Here is a 25,355-nt window from a genome sequence, read left to right as displayed (position 1 = left end):
TGGTGGTGACCGGATCATGTAGTGATATGTGCAGATATTATCTAGTATATTATGTCTGTACTGTATATACACTGGTGGTGACCGGATCACGTAGTGTTATGTGCAGATATTATCTAGTATATTATGTCTGTACTGTATATACACTGGTGGTGACCGGATCATGTAGTGTTATGTGCAGATATTATCTAGTATATTATGTCTGTACTGTATATACACTGGTGGTGACCGGATCATGTAGTGTTATGTGCAGATATTATCTAGTATATTATGTCTGTACTGTATATACACTGGTGGTGATCGGATCATGTAGTGTTATGTGCAGATATTATCTAGTATATTATGTCTGTACTGTATATACACTGGTGGTGACCGGATCATGTAGTGTTATGTGCAGATATTATCTAGTATATTATGTCTGTACTGTATATACACTGGTGGTGACCGGATCATGTAGTGTTATGTGCAGATATTATCTAGTATATTATGTCTGTACTGTATATACACTGGTGGTGACCGGATCATGTAGTGTTATGTGCAGATATTATCTAGTATATTATGTCTGTACTGTATATACACTGGTGGTGACCGGATCATGTAGTGTTATGTGCAGATATTATCTAGTATATTATGTCTGTACTGTATATACACTGGTGGTGTCCGGATCATGTAGTGTTATGTGCAGATATTATGTAGTATATTATGTCTGTACTGTATATACACTGGTGGTGACCGGATCATGTAGTGTTATGTGCAGATATTATCTAGTATATTATGTCTGTACTGTATATACACTGGTGGTGTCCGGATCATGTAGTGTTATGTGCAGATATTATCTAGTATATTATGTCTGTTCTGTATATACACTGGTGGTGACAGGATCACGTAGTGTTATCTGCAGATATTATCTAGTATATTATGTCTGTACTGTATATACACTGGTGGTGACCGGATCATGCAGTGTTATGTGCAGATATTATGTAGTATATTATGTCTGTACTGTATATACACTGGTGGTGACCGGATCATGTAGTGTTATGTGCAGATATTATCTAGTATATTATGTCTGTACTGTACATACACTGGTGGTGACCGGATCATGTAGTGTTATGTGCAGATATTATCTAGTATATTATGTCTGTACTGTATATACACTGGTGGTGATCGGATCACGTAGTGTTATGTGCAGATATTATCTAGTATATTATGTCTGTACTGTATATACACTGGTGGTGATCGGATCACGTAGTGTTATGTGCAGATATTATCTAGTATATTATGTCTGTACTGTATATACACTGGTGGTGATCGGATCACGTAGTGTTATGTGCAGATATTATCTAGTATATTATGTCTGTACTGTATATACACTGGTGGTGACCGGATCATGTACTGTAATGTGCAGATATTATCTAGTATATTATGTCTGTACTGTATATACACTGGTGGTGACCGGATCATGTAGTGTTATGTGCAGATATTATCTAGTATATTATGTCTGTACTGTATATACACTGGTGGTGACCGGATCATGTAGTGTTATGTGCAGATATTATCTAGTATATTATGTCTGTACTGTATATACACTGGTGGTGGTCGGATCATGTAGTGTTATGTGCAGATATTATCTAGTATATTATGTCTGTACTGTATATACACTGGTGGTGACAGGATCATGTACTGTTATGTGCAGATATTATCTAGTATATTATGTCTGTACTGTATATACACTGGTGGTGATCGGATCATGCAGTGTTATGTGCAGATATTATCTAGTATATTATGTCTGTACTGTATATACACTGGTGGTGACAGGATCATGTAGTGTTATGTGCAGATATTATGTAGTATATTATGTCTGTACTGTATATACACTGGTGGTGACCGGATCATGTAGTGTTATGTGCAGATATTATCTAGTATATTATGTCTGTACTGTATACACACTGGTGGTGACCGGATCATGTAGTGATATGTGCAGATATTGTCTAGTATATTATGTCTGTACTGTATATACACTGGTGGTGATCGGATCATGCAGTGTTATGTGCAGATATTATCTAGTATATTATGTCTGTACTGTATATACACTGGTGGTGACCGGATCATGTAGTGTTATGTGCAGATATTATCTAGTATATTATGTCTGTACTGTATATACACTGGTGGTGACCGGATCATGTAGTGTTATGTGCAGATATTATCTAGTATATTATGTCTGTACGGTACATACACTGGTGGTGACCGGATCATGTAGTGTTATGTGCAGATATTATGTCTGTACTGTATATACACTGGTGGTGACCAGATCACGTAGTGTTATGTGCAGATATTATGTCTGTACTGTATATACACTGGTGGTGACCAGATCATGTACTGTTATGTGCAGATATTATCTAGTATATTATGTCTGTACTGTATATACACTGGTGGTGACAGGATCATGTACTGTTATGTGCAGATATTATCTAGTATATTATGTCTGTACTGTATATACACTGGTGGTGACCGGATCATGTAGTGTTATGTGCAGATATTATCTAGTATATTATGTCTGTACTGTATATACACTGGTGGTGACCGGATCATGTAGTGTTATGTGCAGATATTATCTAGTATATTATGTCTGTACTGTATATACACTGGTGGTGACCGGATCATGTAGTGTTATGTGCAGATATTATCTAGTATATTATGTCTGTACTGTATATACACTGGTGGTGACCGGATCATGTAGTGATATGTGCAGATATTATCTAGTATATTATGTCTGTACTGTATATACACTGGTGGTGACCGGATCACGTAGTGTTATGTGCAGATATTATCTAGTATATTATGTCTGTACTGTATATACACTGGTGGTGACCGGATCATGTAGTGTTATGTGCAGATATTATCTAGTATATTATGTCTGTACTGTATATACACTGGTGGTGACCGGATCATGTAGTGATATGTGCAGATATTATCTAGTATATTATGTCTGTACTGTATATACACTGGTGGTGACCGGATCACGTAGTGTTATGTGCAGATATTATCTAGTATATTATGTCTGTACTGTATATACACTGGTGGTGACCGGATCATGTAGTGTTATGTGCAGATATTATCTAGTATATTATGTCTGTACTGTATATACACTGGTGGTGACCGGATCATGTAGTGTTATGTGCAGATATTATCTAGTATATTATGTCTGTACTGTATATACACTGGTGGTGATCGGATCATGTAGTGTTATGTGCAGATATTATCTAGTATATTATGTCTGTACTGTATATACACTGGTGGTGACCGGATCATGTAGTGTTATGTGCAGATATTATCTAGTATATTATGTCTGTACTGTATATACACTGGTGGTGACCGGATCATGTAGTGTTATGTGCAGATATTATCTAGTATATTATGTCTGTACTGTATTTACATTGGTGGTGACCGGATCATGTAGTGTTATGTGCAGATATTATCTAGTATATTATGTCTGTACTGTATATACACTGGTGGTGACCAGATCATGTACTGTTATGTGCAGATATTATCTAGTATATTATGTCTGTACTGTATATACACTGGTGGTGACAGGATCATGTACTGTTATGTGCAGATATTATCTAGTATATTATGTCTGTACTGTATATACACTGGTGGTGACCGGATCATGTAGTGTTATGTGCAGATATTATCTAGTATATTATGTCTGTACTGTATATACACTGGTGGTGACCGGATCATGTAGTGTTATGTGCAGATATTATCTAGTATGTTATGTCTGTACTGTATATACACTGGTGGTGACCGGATCATGCAGTGTTATGTGCAGATATTATCTAGTATATTATGTCTGTACTGTATATACACTGGTGGTGGGCGGATCATGTAGTGTTATGTGCAGATATTATCTAGTATATTATGTCTGTACTGTATATACACTGGTGGTGACCGGATCATGTAGTGTTATGTGCAGATATTATCTAGTATATTATGTCTGTACTGTATATACACTGGTGGTGACCGGATCATGTAGTGTTATGTGCAGATATTATCTAGTATATTATGTCTGTACTGTATATACACTGGTGGTGATCGGATCATGTAGTGTTATGTGCAGATATTATCTAGTATATTATGTCTGTACTGTATATACACTGGTGGTGACCGGATCATGTAGTGTTATGTGCAGATATTATCTAGTATATTATGTCTGTACTGTATATACACTGGTGGTGACCGGATCATGTAGTGTTATGTGCAGATATTATCTAGTATATTATGTCTGTACTGTACATACACTGGTGGTGACCGGATCATGTAGTGTTATCTGCAGATATTATCTAGTATATTATGTCTGTACTGTATATACACTGGTGGTGGGCGGATCATGTAGTGTTATGTGCAGATATTATCTAGTATATTATGTCTGTACTGTATATACACTGGTGGTGACCGGATCATGTAGTGATATGTGCAGATATTATCTAGTATATTATGTCTGTACTGTATATACACTGGTGGTGACCGGATCATGTAGTGTTATGTGCAGATATTATCTAGTATATTATGTCTGTACTGTATATACACTGGTGGTGACCGGATCATGTAGTGTTATGTGCAGATATTATCTAGTATATTATGTCTGTACTGTATATACACTGGTGGTGACCGGATCATGTAGTGTTATGTGCAGATATTATCTAGTATATTATGTCTGTACTGTATATACACTGGTGGTGACCGGATCATGTAGTGTTATGTGCAGATATTATCTAGTATATTATGTCTGTACTGTATATACACTGGTGGTGACCGGATCATGTAGTGTTATGTGCAGATATTATCTAGTATATTATGTCTGTACTGTATATACACTGGTGGTGACCGGATCATGTAGTGTTATGTGCAGATATTATCCAGTATATTATGTCTGTACTGTATATACACTGGTGGTGACCGGATCATGTAGTGTTATGTGCAGATATTATCTAGTATATTATGTCTGTACTGTATATACACTGGTGGTGACCGGATCATGTAGTGTTATGTGCAGACATTATCTAGTATATTATGTCTGTACTGTATATACACTGGTGGTGACCGGATCATGTAGTGTTATGTGCAGATATTATCTAGTATATTATGTCTGTACTGTATATACACTGGTGGTGACCGGATCATGTAGTGTTATGTGCAGATATTATCTAGTATATTATGTCTGTACTGTATATACACTGGTGGTGACCGGATCATGTAGTGTTATGTGCAGATATTATCTAGTATATTATGTCTGTACGGTACATACACTGGTGGTGACCGGATCATGTAGTGTTATGTGCAGATATTATCTAGTATATTATGTCTGTACTGTATATACACTGGTGGTGACCGGATCATGTAGTGTTATGTGCAGATATTATCTATATAACATGGCTGGATTCTACAATATAAGCACATTTTACCATCCATCTCTCGTGCCCCCCCCATGTCCTCATAGACTTTAGCTTGCGGACCCTTATTATTACTGCGCCTGTATCTGACTCGTGTTGTCCTTGTTCACTCGAATGTACAGTGCTGTGGAATATGTGAGCGCTATAGAAATAAAATGTTTATTAAACCCCAAAGGATGTAGACGGACAACCCCCGAAGCATCAGGTGTGCCCCCCTCCTCCTCCAACAAACCCCAGAGGGGGGACAGAGAGAGAGAAGACCCCCAGAGCACCAGCTGTGCCCCCTCCTTATAACTAGAAGGAGTCATTAGCTGATTGCTGGATGTACACACACACAGCGCCCGACCCGACTGCAGACATCTCCCTGTCACTGACCCGCCGGCTCCCTGTACCCACCTGACCTCACTAGGAACAGCACGAGCCTGAGCTCAGGACTATTTCACTTCCACTTCCGCCACACTCTGCCGGAAGTCACCCCGATAGAAAGCCACACTCTGCCGGAAGTGACCATGCTGAAAAGACAAACTCTTCCGGAACTTCTCCTGCTAGAAAGACACTCTCTGCCGGAAGTAATCCCGCTGGACAGACACACTCTGCCGGAAGTAAACGTGTTGTGCTGACACTCTCTGCCGGAAGTGAATGAAGCAGCTGCTTTTATTGAGTCTGTCTGGTTCTTTCACACAACGCAGGTAGTCGGACCTCAGTGTTACTTGTATCTCTGCCCCCTATAGACCTCCCCGGCTATGGTGGTGTCTGTGCCCCCCTATAGACCTCCCCGGCTATGGTGGTGTCTGTGCCCCCTATAGACCTCCCCAGCTATGGTGGTGTCTGTGCCCCCCTATAGACCTCCCCGGCTATGGTGGTGTCTGTGCCCCCTATAGACCTCCCCGGCTATGGTGGTGTATGTGCCCCCCTATAGACCTCCCCGGCTATGGTGGTGTATGTGCCCCCTATAGACTTCCCCCGGCTATGGTGGTGTCTGTGCCCCCTATAGACTTCCCCCGGCTATGGTGGTGTCTGTGCCCCCTATAGACCTCCCCGGCTATGGTGGTGTATGTGCCCCCTATAGACCTCCCCCGGCTATGGTGGTGTCTGTGGCCCCTATAGACTTCCCCCGGCTATGGTGGTGTCTGTGCCCCCTATAGACCTCCCCTGGCTATGGTGGTGTCTGTGCCCCCTATAGACCTCCCCTGGCTATGGTGGTGTCTGTGCCCCCTATAGACCTCCCCCGGGTATGGTGGTGTCTGTGTCCCCTATAGACCTCCCCGCCTATGGTGGTGTCTGTATCCCTATAGACCTCCCCCGGCTATGGTGGTGTATGTGCCCCCTATAGACCTCCCCGGCTATGGTGGTGTCTGTGCCCCTATAGACCTCCCCCGGCTATGGTGGTGTCTGTGCCCCTATAGACCTCCCCCGGCTATGGTGGTGTCTGTGCCCCCTATAGACCTCCCCCGGCTATGGTGGTGTCTGTGCCCCCTATAGACCTCCCCCGGGTATGGTGGTGTCTGTGCCCCTATAGACCTCCCCGGCTATGGTGGTGTCTGTGCCCCCTATAGACCTCCCCGGCTATGGTGGTGTCTGTGCCCCTATAGACCTCCCCGGCTATGGTGGTGTCTGTGCCCCTATAGACCTCCCCGGCTATGGTGGTGTCTGTGCCCCCTATAGACCTCCCCCGGGTATGGTGGTGTCTGTGCCCCCTATAGACTTCCCCCGGCTATGGTGGTGTCTGTGCCCCTATAGACCTCCCCCGGCTATGGTGGTGTCTGTGCCCCTATAGACCTCCCCCGGCTATGGTGGTGTATGTGCCCCCTATAGACCTCCCCCGGGTATGGTGGTGTCTGTGCCCCCTATAGACTTCCCCCGGCTATGGTGGTGTCTGTGCCCCTATATACCTCCCCCGGCTATGGTGGTGTCTGTGCCCCCCTATAGACCTCCCCGGCTATGGTGGTGTATGTGCCCCCTATAGACCTCCCCCGGGTATGGTGGTGTCTGTGCCCCCTATAGATCTCCCCCGGCTATGGTGGTGTATGTGCCCCCTATAGACCTCCCCGGCTATGGTGGTGTCTGCCCCTATAGACCTCCCCGGCTATGGTGGTGTCTGTGCCCCCTATAGACCTCCCCCGGGTATGGTGGTGTCTGTGTCCCTATAGACCTCCCCCGGATATGGTGGTGTATGTGTCCCCTATAGACCTCCCCGGCTATGATGGTGTCTGTGCCCCCTATAGACCTCCCCGGCTATGGTGGTGTCTGTATCCCTATAGACCTCCCCCGGCTATGGTGGTGTCTGTGCCCCCTATAGACCTCCCCGGCTATGGTGGTGTCTGTGCCCCTATAGACCTCCCGGCTATGGTGGTGTCTTTATCCCTATAGACCTCCCCTGGCTATGGTGGTGTCTGTGCCCCCTATAGACCTTCCCCGGCTATGGTAGTGTCTGTGCCCCCTATAGACCTCCCCCGGCTATGGTGGTGTCTGTGTCCCCCCTATAGACCTCCCCCAGCTATGGTGGTGTCTGTGCCCCTATAGACCTCTCCCGGCTATGGTGGTGTCTGTGCCCCTATAGAGCTCCTCCGGCTATGGTGGTGTCTGTGCCCCTATAGAGCTCCTCCGGCTATGGTGGTGTCTGTGCCCCCCCTATATACCTCCCCCGGCTATGGTGGTGTCTGTGCCCCCTATAGACCTCCCCGGCTATGGTGGTGTCTGTGCCCCCTATAGACCTCCCCCGGCTATGGTGGTGTATGTGCCCCCTATAGACCTCCCCGGCTATGGTGGTGTCTGCCCCTATAGACCTCCCCGGCTATGGTGGTGTCTGTATCCCTATAGACCTCCCCCGGCTATGGTGGTGTCTTTGCCCCCTATAGACCTCCCCCGGCTATGGTAGTGTCTGTGCCCCTATAGACCTCCCCCGGCTATGGTGGTGTCTGTGCCCCCTATAGACCTCCCCCGGCTATGGTGGTGTCTGTGCCCCTATAGACCTCCCCCGGCTATGGTGGTGTCTGTGCCCCTATAGACCTCCCCGACTATGGTGGTGTCTGTGCCCCTATAGACCTCCCCGGCTATGGTGGTGTATTTGCCCCCTATAGACCTCCCCGGCTATGGTGGTGTATTTGCCCCCTATAGACCTCCCCGGCTATGGTGGTGTCTGTGCCCCCTATAGACCTCCCCGGCTATGGTGGTGTCTGTGCCCCTATAGACCTCCCCCGGCTATGGTGGTGTCTGTGTCCCCTATAGACCTCCCCCGGCTATGGTTGTGTCTGTGCCCCCTATAGACCTCCCCCGGCTATGGTAGTGTCTGTGCCCCCTATAGACCTCCCCGGCTATGGTGGTGCCTGTGCCCCCTATAGACCTCCCCCGGCTATGGTGGTGTCTGTGCCCCCTATAGACCTCCCCGGCAATGGTGGTGTCTGTGCCCCCTATAGACCTCCCCGGCAATGGTGGTGTCTGTGCCCCCCTATAGACCTCCCCCAGCTATGGTGGTGTCTGTGCCCCCTATAGACCTCTCCCGGCTATGGTGGTGTCTGTGCCCCCTATAGAGCTCCTCTGGCTATGGTGGTGTCTGTGCCCCCCCTATATACCTCCCCCGGCTATGGTGGTGTCTGTGCCCCCTATAGACCCCTCTTGGTTATGGTGGTTTCAGTGTCCCCTATAGACCTCGCCCGGCTATGGTGGTGTCTGTGCCCCCTATAGACCACCCCGGCTATGGTAGTGTCTGTGTCCCTATAGACCTCCCCCGGCTATGGTGGTGTCTGTGCCCCCTATAGACCTCCCCCGACAATGGTGGTGTCTGTGCCCCCCCCATTGAACTCTCCCGGCTATGTTGGTGTCTGTGCCCCCCTATAGACCTCTCCGGCTATGGTGGTGTCTGTGCCCCCTATAGACCACCCCGGCTATGGTAGTGTCTGTGTCCCTATAGACCTCCCCCGGCTATGGTGGTGTCTGTGCCCCCTATAGACCTCCCCCGACAATGGTGGTGTCTGTGCCCCCTATAGACCTCCCCCGGCTATTGTGGTGTCTGTGCCCCTCTATAGATCTCCCCCGGCTATGGTTGTGTCTGTGCCCCCTATAGACCTCCCCCGGCTATGGTTGTGTCTGTGCCCCCTATAGACCTCCCCCGGCTATGGTTGTGTCTGTGCCCCCTATAGACCTCCCCCGGCTATGGTAGTGTCTGTGCACCCTATAGACCTCCCCGGCTATGGTGGTGTCTGTGCCCCCTATAGACCTCCCCGGCAATGGTGGTGTCTGTGCCCCCCCCCATTGAACTCTCCCGGCTATGGTGGTGTCTGTGCCCCCTATAGACCCCTCTTGGTTATGGTGGTTTCAGTGTCCCCTATAGACCTCGCCCGACAATGGTGGTGTCTGTGCCCCCTATAGACCTCCCCCGGCTATTGTGGTGTCTGTGCCCCTCTATAGATCTCCCCCTGCTATGGTGGTGTCTGTGTCCCCCTATAGACCTCCCCCGGCTATGGTGGTGTTTGTGACCCCCTATAGACCTCCCCCGACAATGGTGGTGTCTGTGCCCCCTATAGACCTTCCCCGGCTATGTTAGTCTCTGTGCTCCCCTATAGACCTCCCCCGGCTATGGTAGTGTCTGTGCTCCCCTATAGACCTCCCCCGCTATGGTGGTGTCTGTGTACCCCTATAGACCTCCCCGGCTATGGTGGTGTCTGTGCCCCCCTATAGACCTCCCCAGCTATGGTGGTGTCTGTGTCCCCCTATAGACCTCCCCGGCTATGGTGTTGTCTCTGTCCCCTATAGACCTCCCCAGCTATGGTGGCGTCTCTGTCCCCTATAGACCTTCCCTGACTATGGTGGTGTCTGTTCCCCCCTATAGACCTCTCCGGCTATGGTGGTGTCTGTGTACCCCTATAGACATCCCCGGCTATGGTGGTGTCTCTGTCCCCTATAGACCTCCCCAGCTATGGTGGTGTCTCTGTCCCCTATAGACCTCCCCCGGCTATGGTGGTGTCTGTGCCCCCCTGTAGACCTCCCCCGGCTATGGTGGTGTCTGTGCCCTCCTATAGACCTCTCCGGCTATGGTGGTGCCTGTGTCCCCCTATAGACCTTTCCGGCTATGGTGGTTTGTGTGACCTCCCCCGGCTATGGTGGTGTTTGTGCCCCCTCCATAGACCTCCCCCGACAATGGTGGTGTCTGTGCCCCCCCCCATTGAACTCTCCCGGCTATGGTGGTGTCTGTGCCCCCCTATAGACCTCTCCGGCTATGGTGGTGTATGTGTCCCCCTATAGACCTCCCCGGCTATGGTAGTGTCAGTGTCCCCTATAGACCTCCCCGGCTATGGTGTTTTCTCTGTCCCCTATAGACCTCCCCCGACTATGGTGGTGTCTGTCCCCCTGTAGACCTCCCCGGCTATGGTGGTGTCTGTGCCCCCCTGTAGACCTCCCCCGGCTATGGTAGTGTCTGTGCCCCCCTATAGACCTCTCCGGCTATGGTGGTGCCTGTGTCCCCCTATAGACCTTTCCGGCTATGGTGGTTTGTGTGACCTCCCCCGGCTATGGTGGTGTTTGTGCCCCCTCCATAGACCTCCCCCGACAATGGTGGTGTCTGTGCCCCCCCCATTGAACTCTCCCGGCTATGTTGGTGTCTGTGCCCCCCTATAGACCTCTCCGGCTATGGTGGTGTCTGTGTCCCCCTATAGACCTCCCCGGCTATTGTAGTGTCAGTGTCCCCTATAGACCTCCCCCGGCTATGGTGTTGTCTCTGTCCCCTATAGACCTCCCCGGCTATGGTGGTGTCTCTGTCCCCTATAGACCTCCCCTGACTATGGTGGTGTCTGTCCCCCTGTAGACCTCTCCGGCTATGGTGGTGTCTGTCCCCCTGTAGACCTCTCCGGCTATGGTGGTGTCTGTCCCCCTGTAGACCTCTCCGGCTATGGTGGTGTCTGTGCCCCCCTATAGACCTCCCCGGCTATGGTGGTTTGTGTCCCCTATAGACCTCCCCCGGCTATGGTGGTGTTTGTGCCCCCTCCATAGACCTCACCCGACAATGGTGGTGTCTGTGCCCCCCCCTATTGACCTCTCCCGGCTATGGTGGTGTCTGTGCCCCCCTATAGGCCACCCCGGCTATGGTGGTGTCTGTGCCCCCCTATAGACCTCTCCCCGCTATGGTGGTTTCAGTGTCGCCCTATAGACCTCTCCCGGTGTCAGGACTCTGATCATTTTTTATTACCTTTTGTGCATTACTGCCCTTTCTCAAGATGGTGTCTTTGGTCTCATGTGCACTGTGTCTTCCTGCTATAAAACTCCACCCCAGTCTTCAGTCTGTGCTAGAGTATTCTGCCTTGCATCCAGCTCCTGACCTCTGGTGACTCCCTGGCTATACACCTGCTCCTGTGAACCTGTGTGGTGATCCTGCTACTCTGCTCTGAGTTCCTGCTGCATACACCAGTTCCAGTAATCCTCTTTCATCTGCTGCTCGTGTTACTTCCATCTGCATTTGCTGGACATGTAAGATGTTTCTGCTCTGCAAGAACCTGAGACTATTAACCGGGCCTCCCTGGTTGAGCTAAGATATTATTTGAACTGCCTTATAAGCATATCTATCTGTGTTTTGGACTAAGCAAGGACTTGTTCGTGTCAAGTATCCTCAAGAATAATTGTGCTTCATAGACTTTCTGCTTGATTGCATTTTCCTCTGAAGTTTCCTATAGACTGCTGAGCTGCATTTAATATTTGCACCAAGTGTTGTGGACTTGAGTTTCTCTCTGCACCTGTTTGAATCACCGTGTGACAATATAGACTTTACCATGTATAAAACTGTGTCCTGTAGTTGTCTTGTTCCACGCGAAGAGTCTCCTGAGTTATCCCCTATAATTATTACACCCGGCTATGGTGGTGTCTGTGCCCCCCCATTGACCTCCCCCGGCTATGGTGGTGTCTGTGCCCCCCTATAGACCTCCCCCGGCTATGGTGGTGTCTGTGCCCCCCCATTGACCTCCTCGGCTATGGTGGTGTCTGTGCCCCCCCCCCATTTACTTCCCCCGGCTATGGTGGTGTCTGTGCCCCCCTATAGACCTCCCCCGGCTATGGTGGTGTCTGTGCCCCCCAATAGACTCCTCCCTGCTATGGTGGTGTCTGTGCCCCCCTATAGACCTCCCCCGGCTATGGTGGTGTCTGTGCCCCCCCATTGACCTCCTCGGCTATGGTGGTGTCTGTGCCCCCCAATAGACTCCTCCCTGCTATGGTGGTGTCTGTGGCCACCCCATTGACCTCCCCCGGCTATGGTGGTGTCTGTGCCCCCCTATAGACCTCTCCCGGCTATGGTGGTTTCAGTGCCCCCCTATAGACCTCTCCCGGCTATGGTGGTTTCAGTGCCCCCCTATAGACCTCCCCCGGCTATGGTGGTGTCTGTGGCCCCCCCCCATTGACCTCCCCCGGCTATGGTGGTGTCTGTGCCCCTCCTATAGACCTCCCCCGGCTATGGTGGTGTCTGTGCCCCCCTATAGACCTCCCCGGCTCGGTTACTGCATGGCTGATTTCTGCACTGGCCCTCCTGTCTCTGCTCGGTTACATACTGTTTATTACTTCATAGCTTTTTGCTGTTCCCCCCACCTGTTCTTTGGCTTTTTTCTCTGCTCGCTCTCCTGGGGTTTTGCTACTTGTGTTATGTGTTTTCCTTATTCGCTTACATGACTTGTATTTTTGCAGAGAATGGGTCCAGAGAGAATCTTGCCAAACCAGAGTGAGGATCTCGGGGAACCGCAGGATCCCCCAATAGAGTGGAGTGGTGGGGAGGAAGAGGAAGATGAAGAGCTACAAAGTGGATACCAGTATCAACCACTGAACCAAGATCCAGAAGATGGAGCGCAGACCGAAACTGACCTGCAGGAGAGATTGCAGGTAGGAATGAGCGAACGTGCTGGGCCGTCACTGGGGTGTCGCGGTGCCGGGCCGTCACTGGGGTGTCGCGGTGTTCTATGTAAAACTCGAATCCACGCTCCGCATCTTTGGCGCCTGTTATGCAGCCAATAAGCATGCGGGGATTGCCTGTGAGTCACTGTAGTGCCGTAGCCATCTTGGTTGTGGCATTACTGTGACTGGCTGGCTATGTGACATCATCAGGGGATATAACAGGACAGGCGGCGCCCGGCTCGGCACCCTAATGCACAGCTCTGTGACAGTCCATATTGGAGGGAGAGAGTGCTTGTCCAGGTCTGTGTGTGCACAGTATAATGGATCAGAGGTCTGTAGTGATGATACTGGAGCTGAAGCTGAGCCATCATACTGAGAGCACTTCTAAGGTGTAATCATCTGTATCACATACAATCTGCATATAGCCGAGGGAGAGAGTCGCAGGAGTGGAGAAAGTGGCTGAGTGCAGTCTGTAGACAGGGATTAAGGCTGTACAGTCCATTGCCAAATATATAGCTGCATTTTCCAGGACGTCCCTCCTGACAGCACCATGGAGGTTGTGCTTCTTATCCTTATAGGGACAGGAAACACAAAAAATTGAACATATTTTGTTCCATCAAAAATCGTTGAAACATTTTCCTGGGCTACACTTCTCAGCCATACATTATTCCATAGTGTGGAGTATATTTCTGTGTTTTCTTAAACTGCTAAAAAGCTTTTAAAAATGTCGAAGACCTCCATTTCTCAGACATACAGTGTTATGTGGTCTGTGAACATTCCTGTGATCTGTAAATCTGAGAAAAAGCGTTGCAACATTTTTCTGGATTGAATTTGATTGTCATTGGTAATTTGGCAGTGTGGACAGGGGCCAAGTCCTGCTGGAGAATGACATTTCTATCTCCAAAAAGCTTGTCGGCAGAGGGAAGCATGAAGTGCTCTACAATGTCCTGGTGGACTTTGGTCTTGATAAAACACAGTGGACCTACACCAGCAGATGACATGGCTCCCCAAACCATCATTGATTGTGGAGACTTCACACCAGACCTCCAGCAGCTTGGATTGTGGCCTCCACTCTTCCTCCAGACTCTGGGACCTTGATTTCCAAATGAAATGCAACATTTACATTCATCTGAACACAACACCTTGGACCACTGACAAGAGTCCGGTTCTTCTTCTCCTTGGCCCAGGTAAGACGCTTCTGGCGATGTCTATTGGTCATGAGTGGCTTGACACAGTGATGGAGATGGAAATGTCGTTCTCCAGCAGGACTTGGCCCCTGTCCACACTGCCAAAAGTACCAATACCTGGTGTAAAAACAACAGTATCACTGGGCTCGATTGGAAGCAAACTCGCCTGACCTTAACCCCATAGAGAATCTATGGAGTAGTGTCAAGAGGAAGATGAGACACCAGACCCAACAATGCAGACGAGCTGAAGGCTGCTATCAAAGCAACCTGGGCTTCCATAACCCCTCAGCAGCGCCACAGGCTGATCGCCTCCATGCCACGCCGCATTGATGCAGGAATTGATGCAAAAGGAGCCCGACCAAGTATTGAGTGCATTTACTGATCATACATTTCAGTAGGACGACATCTCGGATTTTACAATCATTTTTCAAGCTGGTGTTATAAAGTATTCTAATTTACTGAGATAATGACTTTTGGGTTTTCATTGGCTGTAAGCCATAATCATCAACTTTAACAGAAATAAACACGTGAAATAGATCACTCTGTGTAATGACTATAGAATATAGGAGATGCACTTTTGTATTGAAGAACTGAAATAAATTCACTTTTTTTGATGATATTCTAATTTTGTGAGAAACACCTGTAGGTTCCTGTTCCACTTTGCAGGAAGGCATGGTACACCACTTCTGAAGCCAGACAACTGCGAACAGGTGGTCAGATGGATAGCAGATAACAGCAGGCTTGGCAGCACCACCCAGTCTTCCACACAGTCCAGTCTCACCAGCCTACAGTCTGGATCACTTAATCCTCACCCCGATCCTCCTCCTCCCCATGTAGAGCCCCAGGAGATCATTGATCCCATACTAGTACACTCCGAGGAGCTCTTTACCACAACCTTTCTTGATTGTGACCAATCACCCTGTATGTTCCATGAGGGAAAGGAGGACATACTGCTTAGTGATGCACAAAACATGGAGCAGCCACGGCCACAAGAAGATGAACGTGGGGAAAGGCAAATTTGGGATAAGGAGGAAGATGATGAGACATAGTTTTCGCTAAATCTTGTTGTTATTAAGTCACAAAGTCAGGAGAACCAGGGAGCGGTGGTGGACGACGAAGCACTGACCCAGCCTAAGAAGCTGGCATGCAGAGCGAGGCCAGCTGTGCTGCGGAGGAGAGATCGGCGGCACCGAAAAAGACAGGAAGAGGCAGTGGGGTGACTACAGGGAGAAGGCGGGAAACTGTTCTGCAGAGCACCGACACTGCTGAATTTCTACGTCCAGGAGTTAGGTGTTCCCCAGTCTGGGACTTTTTTTTTTTTTTTTTTTAAAGAGCGTTCTAAGACCAACAATTGCCATTTGCAACCTGTGCCATGTGAAGATCAGCGGGGGCCTGACCACTAAGGACCTAACCCCCACTAAGGACCTAACCACCACCAACATGATCACACGTCATCTCAGCACCCGGCTCAGTGGGCAGAACACCTTGGACCATGACTGGTAACACCACCGCCTCTTCCCCTGTGCTCGGTGCCTCCCAATTCCCTGTCCATGACACTGGCGCTGATGCCTCCTGCCCTGCACCCATTCTTACACATTCTGACTTGCCATCATCAGGGACTTCCATTTCCTTGTCCCAGGCCATAGAACGAAAAAGAAAGGTCCCACCCACCCACAAGCCCAAAGGCTCGACGGGCACATTTCCAGACTGATTCTGGACTGAGTCTAAGAACAGCGGCAGTGTCTGAAACGCGTCCAGCTCCTCATTCTTTCTACCATACTGGTCGTTATTACCTATTGTCGCAGCAGAAAATGCTTAATTGCACCCGCTGGATCTTTCTCCAAGCATACGCAGCACAGAATGCGGACCGGCGCACTCTCACTAATTATTAGTACATTGGAGGACATTTCGTTGCTATCGGCCTAAAAAATTGTTTACAAAATATATCCGTATTCTACTGCTCCTCCATAGACTTCTGCATATTCTTAGGTAGATTGTAGTGTTACATAACCCTCAAAAAACTTGTTCAACACTTTAGACTGTGTGCACGCATTGCAGATTTGGTGCGTTGTGTTGCGTTTTTTCTGTGGATTTCTGACAAAACCCAAGGCAAAACATAATGCTGCAGAGTGAATGAGAACCTTAGTGTCGTGCACACATTCAGTATTTTAGACTTGCAGATTTGGTGCAGAAAGTAATCTTCAGCATCAATTGTCTGTGCGTTTTTCCTGCCAAGAGTTGGAGAAATTATGCAGAAATGTTACTCCACAAGTGCATGTTAACGGCATTTATTGCTCCCCCATAGAGTATTCCGGGGTCTGGAGGACATTTCCTCAGTATATAACCCTCAGAAGTGCACATTTGTTGTGAATTCTGCTCTTGGGTTCCCTCCGGTGGTTGTTGGTGGTAATGCAGTTGTCCCTGGCTTGCAATCCTGGGCAGGTGTCCCTGCTGATTACAGTGCTGACTGGGGTATTTAAGGTTGCTGGATTCATTAGTCCTTGCCAGTTGTCCATTGTTCTTGGAAGTTTTGGATCTCAGTCTGGTCCTCCTGCCCTGCTACCAAATCAGCAAAGATAAGTGTCTGGTTTTTGCTTCTTCAGCACACATGCTGTGTGCTTTACAGATCAGTGCTATTCGTTGTATTTTCTTGTCCAGCTTAGACTGTCAGGATTTTTCCAGTCAAGTTGGATTCTCAGGAGATGCAGATATACATTCCATGTCTTTAGTTAGATGGTGGAATTTTTGTATTATCTGCTGTGGATATTTTCAGGGTTTAAATACTGACCGCTTAGCATTCTGTCCTATCCTTTTTCTATTTAGCTAGAGTGGCCTCTTTTGCTAAACCCTGTTTTCTGCCTGCGTGTGTCTTTCCTCTAATAGTCAATATTTGTGGGGTGCTGCCTATCCTTTGGGGTTCTGCTCTGAGGCAAGATAGGATTCCCATTTCCATCTATAGGGGTATTTAGTCCTCCGGCTGTGTCGAGGTGTCTAGGATGTGTTAGGTACACCCCACGGCTACTTCTAGTTGCGGTGTCAGTTTAGGGTTTGCGGTCAGTATAGATTCCACCTACTCCTGAGAACGTCTCATGCGGCTCCAAGGTCACCGGATCATAACAGTACAACTGGCCAACAATGAGTTAAATGCATCTCAGAAGAAGGGAAGAAAGGTGTTGAGCCATTTTTTTTTCTGTAGCCTGCTTTGTCTTTTCTTCCCTCTTTTTCTCTGGGTGGCTGAGGAGTCTGGTGCTAGCATGGATGTTCAGGGATTTGCTTCTCGTGTAGACCAGCTTGCTGCTAGGGTACAGGGTATTTCTGATTATATTGTTCAGACTCCAGTTTTAGAGCCGAAGATTCCTACTCCTGATTTGTTTTTTGGTGACAGGTCCAAATTTTTGAGTTTTAAAAACAACTGTAAACTGTTTTTTGCTCTGAGACCTCGATCCTCCGGTGATTCCATGCAGCAGGTTAAAATTGTCATCTCCCTGCTGCGTGGTGATCCACAGGATTGGGCATTTTCCCTGGAATCTGGGAATCCGGCCTTGCTTAATGTAGACTCCTTTTTTCAGGCTTTAGGATTATTATATGATGAACCGAATTCTGTGGATCAAGCGGAGAAGACCTTGTTGGCCCTGTCTCAGCGTCAAGAGGCGGCAGAATTGTATTGTCAGAAATTTAGAAAATGGTCTGTGTTGACTAAATGGAATGATGATGCTTTGGCGGCAATTTTCAGAAAGGGTCTTTCTGAATCCGTTAAAGATGTTATGGTGGGGTTTCCCACGCCTTCTGGTCTGAGTGATTCTATGTCTCCCACCATTCAGATTGATCGGCGTTTGCGAGAGCGCAGAACTGTGCGCGCTGTGGCGTTGTCCTCAGAGCAGATGCCTGAGCCAATGCAATGTGATAGGATTCTGTCTAGAACGGAACAACAAGGATTCAGACATCAGAATAGGTTGTGTTTTTATTGTGGCGATGCTTCTCATGTCATTTCAGTCTGCCCTAAGCGTACAAAGAGGCCCATCAGGAAGAGTGTCGATTTCTGGTGTTGCATAATTTGCATGATGCTATCGTGCTGGGGTTTCCTTGGTTGCAGGTACATAATCCTGTGTTGGATTGGAAGTCTATGTCTGTGACTAGTTGGGGTTGTCAGGGGGTTCATGATGACGTTCCTTTGATGTCAGTCTCCTCTTCTTCCTCTTCTGAAATTCCAGAGTTTTTGTCTGATTTTCAGGATGTATTCGATGAGCCCAAGTCCAGTTCCCTTCCACCGCATAGGGACTGTGATTGTGCTATTGACTTGATTCCAGGCTGTAAGTTTCCTAAGGGCCGACTTTTCAACCTGTCTGTGCCTGCACATAACGCTATGCGGAGTTATGTTAAGGAGTCTTTGGAGAAAGGGCATATTCGGCCATCTTCTTCACCGTTGGGAGCAGGATTTTTTTTTGTGGCTAAGAAGGATGGCTCCTTGAGACCCTGTATTGATTATTGCCTCTTGAATAAGATCACGGTCAAGTTTCAATACCCTTTACCTCTGCTTTCCGATTTGTTTGCTAGGATTAAGGGGGCTAGTTGGTTTACTAAAATTGACCTTCGGGGGGCATATAATCTTATCTTCCGGACTTATCTTGATAAATTCATGATTATATATTTGGATGACATTTTGATTTTTTCTGATGATTGGGAGTCTCATGTGAAGCAGGTCAGGATGATATTTCAGATCCTTTGTGATAATGCTTTGTTTGTGAAGGGGTCTAAGTGTCTCTTTGGAGTGCAGAAGGTTTCTTTTTTGGGCTTCATTTTTTCTCCCTCATCTATAGAGATGGATCCGGTTAAGGTTCAGGCCATTCATGATTGGATTCAACCCACATCCGTGAAGAGCCTTCAGAAAGTTTTGGGCTTTACTAATTTTTATCGCCGTTTCATTGCTAACTTCTCCAGCGTGGTTAAACCCTTGACCGATTTGACGAAGAAAGGCGCTGATGTGGCGAATTGGTCCTCTGCGGCTGTCTCTGCCTTCAGGAGCTTAAACGCCGATTTACTTCTGCCCCGGTGTTGCGTCAACCGGATGTTTCTCTTCCGTTTCAGGTTGAGGTTGACGCTTCTGAGATTGGCGCAGGGGCCGTTTTGTCCCAGAGGGATCCTGTTGGTTCCTTGATGAAACCGTGTGCATTCTTTTCCCGTAAGTGTTCGCCTGCCGAACGCAATTATGATGTCGGCAATTGGGAATTGTTGGCTATGAAGTGGGCGTTTGAGGAGTGGTGACATTGGCTTGAGGGAGCTAAGCATCGTATTGTGGTCTTGACCGATCATAAGAATTTGATTTACCTCGAGTCTGCCAGACGGCTGAATCCTAGACAGGCTCGATGGTCCTTGTTTTTTTTCCCGTTTTGATTTCGTGGTCTCGTATCTTCCGGTTTCTAAGAATATTAAGGCTGATGCCCTCTCTAGAAGTTTTTTGCCTGATTCTCCTGGGGTCCTTGAACCGGTCGGCATTCTGAAAGAAGGGGTGGTTCTGTCTGCCATTTCCCCTGATTTACGACGGGTTCTTCAGGAATTTCAGGCTGACAAACCTGACCGCTGTCCGGTGGGGAAACTGTTTGTTCCTGACAGATGGACTAGTAGAGTGATTTCTGAGGTCCATTGTTCTGTGTTGGCTGGACATCCTGGTATTTTTGGTACCAGAGATTTGGTTGGTAGGTCTTTTTGGTGGCCTTCTTTGTCACGTGATGTGCGTTCTTTTCTGCAGTCCTGTGGGACGTGTGCGCGGGCCAAGCCTTGTTGTTTCCGTGCTTGTGGGTTGCTTTTGCCATTGCCGGTCCCTGAGAGGCCCTGGACGCATATTTCTATGGATTTTATTTCTGATCTTCCGGTTTCCCAGAGGATGTCGGTTATCTGGGTGGTTTGTGACCAATTCTCTAAGATGGTTCATTTGGTACCTTTGCCTAAGTTGCCTTCCTCTTCTGATTTGGTTCCGTTGTTTTTCAGCATGTGGTTCGTTTGCATGGTATTCCGGAGAATATTGTGTCCGACAGAGGTTCCCAGTTTGTTTCTAGGTTTTGGCGGGCCTTTTGTGCTAGGCTGGGCATTGATTTGTCTTTTTCTTCCGCATTTCATCCTCAGACAAATGGCCAGACCGAGCGAACTAATCAGACTTTGGAGACTTATTTGAGATGCTTTGTGTCTGCCGATCAGGATGATTGGGTGGCTTTCTTGCCATTGGCCGAGTTTGCCCTTAATAATCGGGCTAGTTCGGCTACTTTGGTTTCGCCCTTCTTTTGTAATTTTGGTTTTCATCCTCGTTTTTCTTCGGGGCAGGTTGAGCCTTCTGACTGTCCTGGTGTGGATTCTGTGGTTGACAGGTTACAGCAGATTTGGGCTCATGTGGTGGACAATTTGGTGTTGTCTCAGGAGGAGGCTCAACGTTTTGCTAACCGTCGTCGGTGTGTTGGTTCCCGGCTTCGGGTGGGGGATCTGGATTGGTTGTCTTCCCGTCATGTTCCTATGAAGGTTTCTTCCCCTAAGTTTAAGGCTCGGTTTACTGGTCCTTACAGGATTTCTGAGATTATTAATCCGGTGTCTTTTCGATTGGCGCTTCCGACCTTTTTTGCTATCCATAATGTCTTCCATAGATCTTTATTGCGGAAATATGTGGTGCCCGTTGTTCCCTCTGTTGACCCTCCGGCCCCTGTGTTGGTTGATGGGGAGTTGGAGTATGTGGTTGAGAAGATTTTGGATTCTCGCTTTTCGAGGCGGAGGCTTCAGTACCTTGTCAAATGGAAGGGTTATGGCCAGGAGGATAGTTCTTGTGTTTTTGCCTCTGATGTCCATGCTGCTGATTTGGTTCGTGCCTTTCATCTGGCTCGTCCTGATCGGCCTGGGGGCTCTGGTGAGGGTTCGGTGACCCCTCCTCAAGGGGGGTACTGTTGTGAATTCTGCTCTTGGGTTCTCTCCGGTGGTTGTTGGTGGTAATGCAGTTGTCCCTGGCTTGCAATCCTGGGCAGGTGTCCCTGCTGATTACAGTGCTGACTGGGGTATTTAAGGTTGCTGGATTCGTTAGTCCTTGCTAGTTGTCCATTGTTCTTGGAAGTTTTGGATCTCAGTCTGGTCCTCCTGCCCTGCTACCAAATCAGCAAAGATAAGTGTCTGGTTTTTGTTTCTTCAGCACACATGCTGTGTGCTTTACAGATCAGTGCTATTCATTGTATTTTCTTGTCCAGCTTAGACTGTGTCAGGATTTTTCCAGTCAAGTTGGATTCTCAGGAGATACAGATATACGTTCCATGTCTTTAGTTAGATGGTGGAATTTTTGTATTATCTGCTGTGGATATTTTCAGGGTTTTAATACTGACCGCTTAGCATTCTGTCCTATCCTTTTTCTATTTAGCTAGAGTGGCCTCTTTTGCTAAACCCTGTTTTCTGCCTGCGTGTGTCTTTCCTCTAATACTCACAGTCAATATGTGTGGGGGGCTGCCTATCCTTTGGGGTTCTGCTCTGAGGCAAGATAGGATTCCCATTTCCATCTATAGGGGTATTTAGTCCTCCGGCTGTGTCGAGGTGTCTAGGATGTGTTAGGTACACCCCACGGCTACTTCTAGTTGCGGTGTCAGTTTAGGGTTTGTGGTCAGTACAGGTTCCACCTACTCCTGAGAAAGTCTCTCATGCGGCTCCAAGGTCACCGGATCATAACACACATTATCGGCATTTATTGCTCCCGCAGAATATGCCGGGGTCTGGAGGACATTTCCTCAGTATATAACCCTCAGAAGTGCACATTATCGGCATTTATTGCCCCCCATAGAGTATTCCGGGGTCTGGAGGACATTTCCTCAGTATATAACCCTCAGAAGTGCTCATTATCGGCATTTATTGCTCCCCCATAGACTATTCCGGGGTCTGGAGGACATTTCCTCAGTATGTAACCCTCAGAAGTGCACATTATCTGCATTTATTGCTCCCCCATAGACTATTCCGGGGTCTAGAGGACATTTCCTCAGTATGTAACCCTCAGAAGTGCACATTATCGGCATTTATTGCTCCCCCATAGAGTATTCCGGGGTCTGGAGGACATTTCCTCAGTATATAACCCTCAGAAGTGCACATTATCGGCATTTATTGCTCCCCATAGAGTATTCCGGAGTCTGGAGGACATTTCCTCAGTATATAACCCTCAGAAGTGCTCATTATCGGTATTTATTGCCCCCCATAGAGTATTCCGGGGTCTGGAGGACATTTCCTCAGTATATAACCCTCAGAAGTGCACATTATCGGCATTTATTGCCCCCCATAGAGTATTCCGGGGTCTGGAGGACATTTCCTCAGTATATAACCCTCAGAAGTGCACATTATCGGCATTTATTGCTCCCCCATAGAGTATTCCGGGGTCTGGAGGACATTTCCTCAGTATATAACCCTCAGAAGTGCACATTATCGGCATTTATTACTCCCCCATAGAGTATTCCGGGGTCTGGAGGACGTTTCCTCAGTATATAACCCTCAGAAGTGCACATTATCGGCATTTATTGCCCCCCATAGAGTATTCCGGGGTCTGGAGGACATTTCCTCAGTATATAACCCTCAGAAGTGCACATTATCGGCATTTATTGCTCCCCCATAGAGTATTCCGGGGTCTGGAGGACATTTCCTCAGTATATAACCCTCAGAAGTGCACATTATCGGCATTTATTGCCCCCCATAGAGTATTCCGGGGTCTGGGGGACGTTACCTCAGTATATAACCCTCAGAAGTGCACATTATCGGCATTTATTGCTCCCCCATAGACTATTCCGGGGTCTAGAGGACATTTCCTCAGTATATAACCCTCAGAAGTGCACATTATCGGCATTTATTGCCCCCCATAGAGTATTCCGGGGTCTGGAGGACATTACCTCAGTATATAACCCTCAGAAGTGCACATTATCGGCATTTATTGCTCCCCATAGAGTATTCCGGGGTCTGGAGGACATTTCCTCAGTATATAACCCTCAGAAGTGCACATTATCGGCATTTATTGCTCCCCCATAGACTATTCCGGGGTCTAGAGGACATTTCCTCAGTATGTAACCCTCAGAAGTGCTCAGTATCGGCATTTATTGCTCCCCCATAGAGTATTCCGGGGTCTGGAGGACATTTCCTCAGTATATAACCCTCAGAAGTGCACATTATCGGCATTTATTACTCCCCCATAGACTATTCCGGGGTCTGGAGGACATTTCCTCAGTATATAACCCTCAGAAGTGCTCAGTATCGGCATTTATTGCTCCCCCATAGAGTATTCCGGGGTCTGGAGGACATTTCCTCAGTATATAACCCTCAGAAGTGCACATTATCGGCATTTATTACTCCCCCATAGACTATTCCGGGGTCTGGAGGACGTTTCCTCAGTATATAACCCTCAGAAGTGCACATTATCGGCATTTATTGCCCCCCATAGAGTATTCCGGGGTCTGGAGGACATTTCCTCAGTATGTAACCCTCAGAAGTGCTCAGTATCGGCATTTATTGCTCCCCCATAGAGTATTCCGGAGTCTGGAGGACGTTACCTCAGTATATAACCCTCAGAAGTGCACATTATCGGCATTTATTGCTCCCCCATAGAGTATTCCGGGGTCTGGAGGACGTTACCTCAGTATATAACCCTCAGAAGTGCACATTATCGGCATTTATTGCCCCCCATAGAGTATTCCGGGGTCTGGAGGACGTTACCTCAGTATATAACCCTCAGAAGTGCTCATTATCGGCATTTATTGCTCCCCCATAGAGTATTCCGGGGTCTGGAGGACATTTCCTCAGTATATAACCCTCAGAAGTGCACATTATCGGCATTTATTGCTCCCCCATAGAGTATTCCGTGGTCTGGAGGACATTTCCTCAGTATATAACCCTCAGAAGTGCACATTATCGGCATTTATTGCCCCCCATAGAGTATTCCGGGGTCTGGAGGACATTACCTCAGTATATAACCCTCAGAAGTGCTCATTATCGGTATTTATTGCCCCCCATAGAGTATTCCGGGGTCCGGAGGACATTTCCTCAGTATATAACCCTCAGAAGTGCACATTATCGGCATTTATTGCTCCCCATAGAGTATTCCGGGGTCTGGAGGACATTTCCTCAGTATATAACCCTCAGAAGTGCACATTATCGGCATTTATTGCCCCCCATAGAGTATTCCGGGGTCTGGAGGACATTTCCTCAGTATATAACCCTCAGAAGTGCACATTATCGGCATTTATTGCCCCCCATAGAGTATTCCGGGGTCTGGAGGACATTTCCTCAGTATATAACCCTCAGAAGTGCACATTATCGGCATTTATTGCTCCCCCATAGAGTATTCCGGGGTCTGGAGGACATTACCTCAGTATATAACCCTCAGAAGTGCTCATTATCGGCATTTATTACTCCCCCATAGAGTATTCCGGGGTCTGGAGGACATTTCCTCAGTATATAACCCTCAGAAGTGCACATTATCGGCATTTATTGCCCCCCATAGAGTATTCCGGGGTCTGGAGGACATTTCCTCAGTATATAACCCTCAGAAGTGCACATTATCGGCATTTATTGCCCCCCATAGAGTATTCCGGGGTCTGGAGGACATTTCCTCAGTATATAACCCTCAGAAGTGCACATTATCGGTATTTATTGCTCCCCCATAGAGTATTCCGGGGTCTGGAGGACATTTCCTCAGTATATAACCCTCAGAAGTGCACATTATCGGCATTTATTGCCCCCCATAGAGTATTCCGGGGTCTGGAGGACATTTCCTCAGTATATAACCCTCAGAAGTGCACATTATCGGCATTTATTGCCCCCCATAGAGTATTCCGGGGTCTGGAGGACATTTCCTCAGTATATAACCCTC

At 47.8% G+C, this 25,355-nt stretch overlaps 2 protein-coding genes across 3 annotated transcripts in view; one reads left to right on the top strand and one right to left on the bottom strand.

Moving 5' to 3' along the window:
- The window catches only part of KLHDC3 (kelch domain containing 3), a 51,094-nt gene extending 45,120 nt beyond the window's left edge, over nucleotides 1-5,974 (bottom strand). The window contains exon 1 of one of the 2 annotated variants that reach the window (XM_077281863.1): nucleotides 5,844-5,974. The gene's annotated coding sequence lies outside the window, so the exon portion shown is untranslated. The remainder of the gene's footprint in view (nucleotides 1-5,843) is intronic. The other variant, XM_077281864.1, reaches the window with a different exon arrangement.
- Nucleotides 5,975-5,998: 24 nt separating this feature from the next.
- Nucleotides 5,999-25,355, top strand: part of MEA1 (male-enhanced antigen 1) — a 43,564-nt gene continuing 24,207 nt past the window's right edge. Inside the window, exons 1-2 of the mRNA XM_077281865.1 lie at nucleotides 5,999-6,136; nucleotides 13,107-13,298. Of these exons, the coding sequence (XP_077137980.1) occupies nucleotides 13,110-13,298 (189 nt within the window). The 5' untranslated portion in view covers nucleotides 5,999-6,136; nucleotides 13,107-13,109. The remainder of the gene's footprint in view (nucleotides 6,137-13,106; nucleotides 13,299-25,355) is intronic.

The sequence above is a fragment of the Ranitomeya variabilis genome, chromosome 2 (assembly GCF_051348905.1).
Source record: "Ranitomeya variabilis isolate aRanVar5 chromosome 2, aRanVar5.hap1, whole genome shotgun sequence".
NCBI lineage: Eukaryota > Metazoa > Chordata > Amphibia > Anura > Dendrobatidae > Ranitomeya > Ranitomeya variabilis.
The sequence above is the reverse complement of the archived record's forward strand: the minus strand, read 5'-3'. Positions and strand labels throughout refer to the sequence as shown.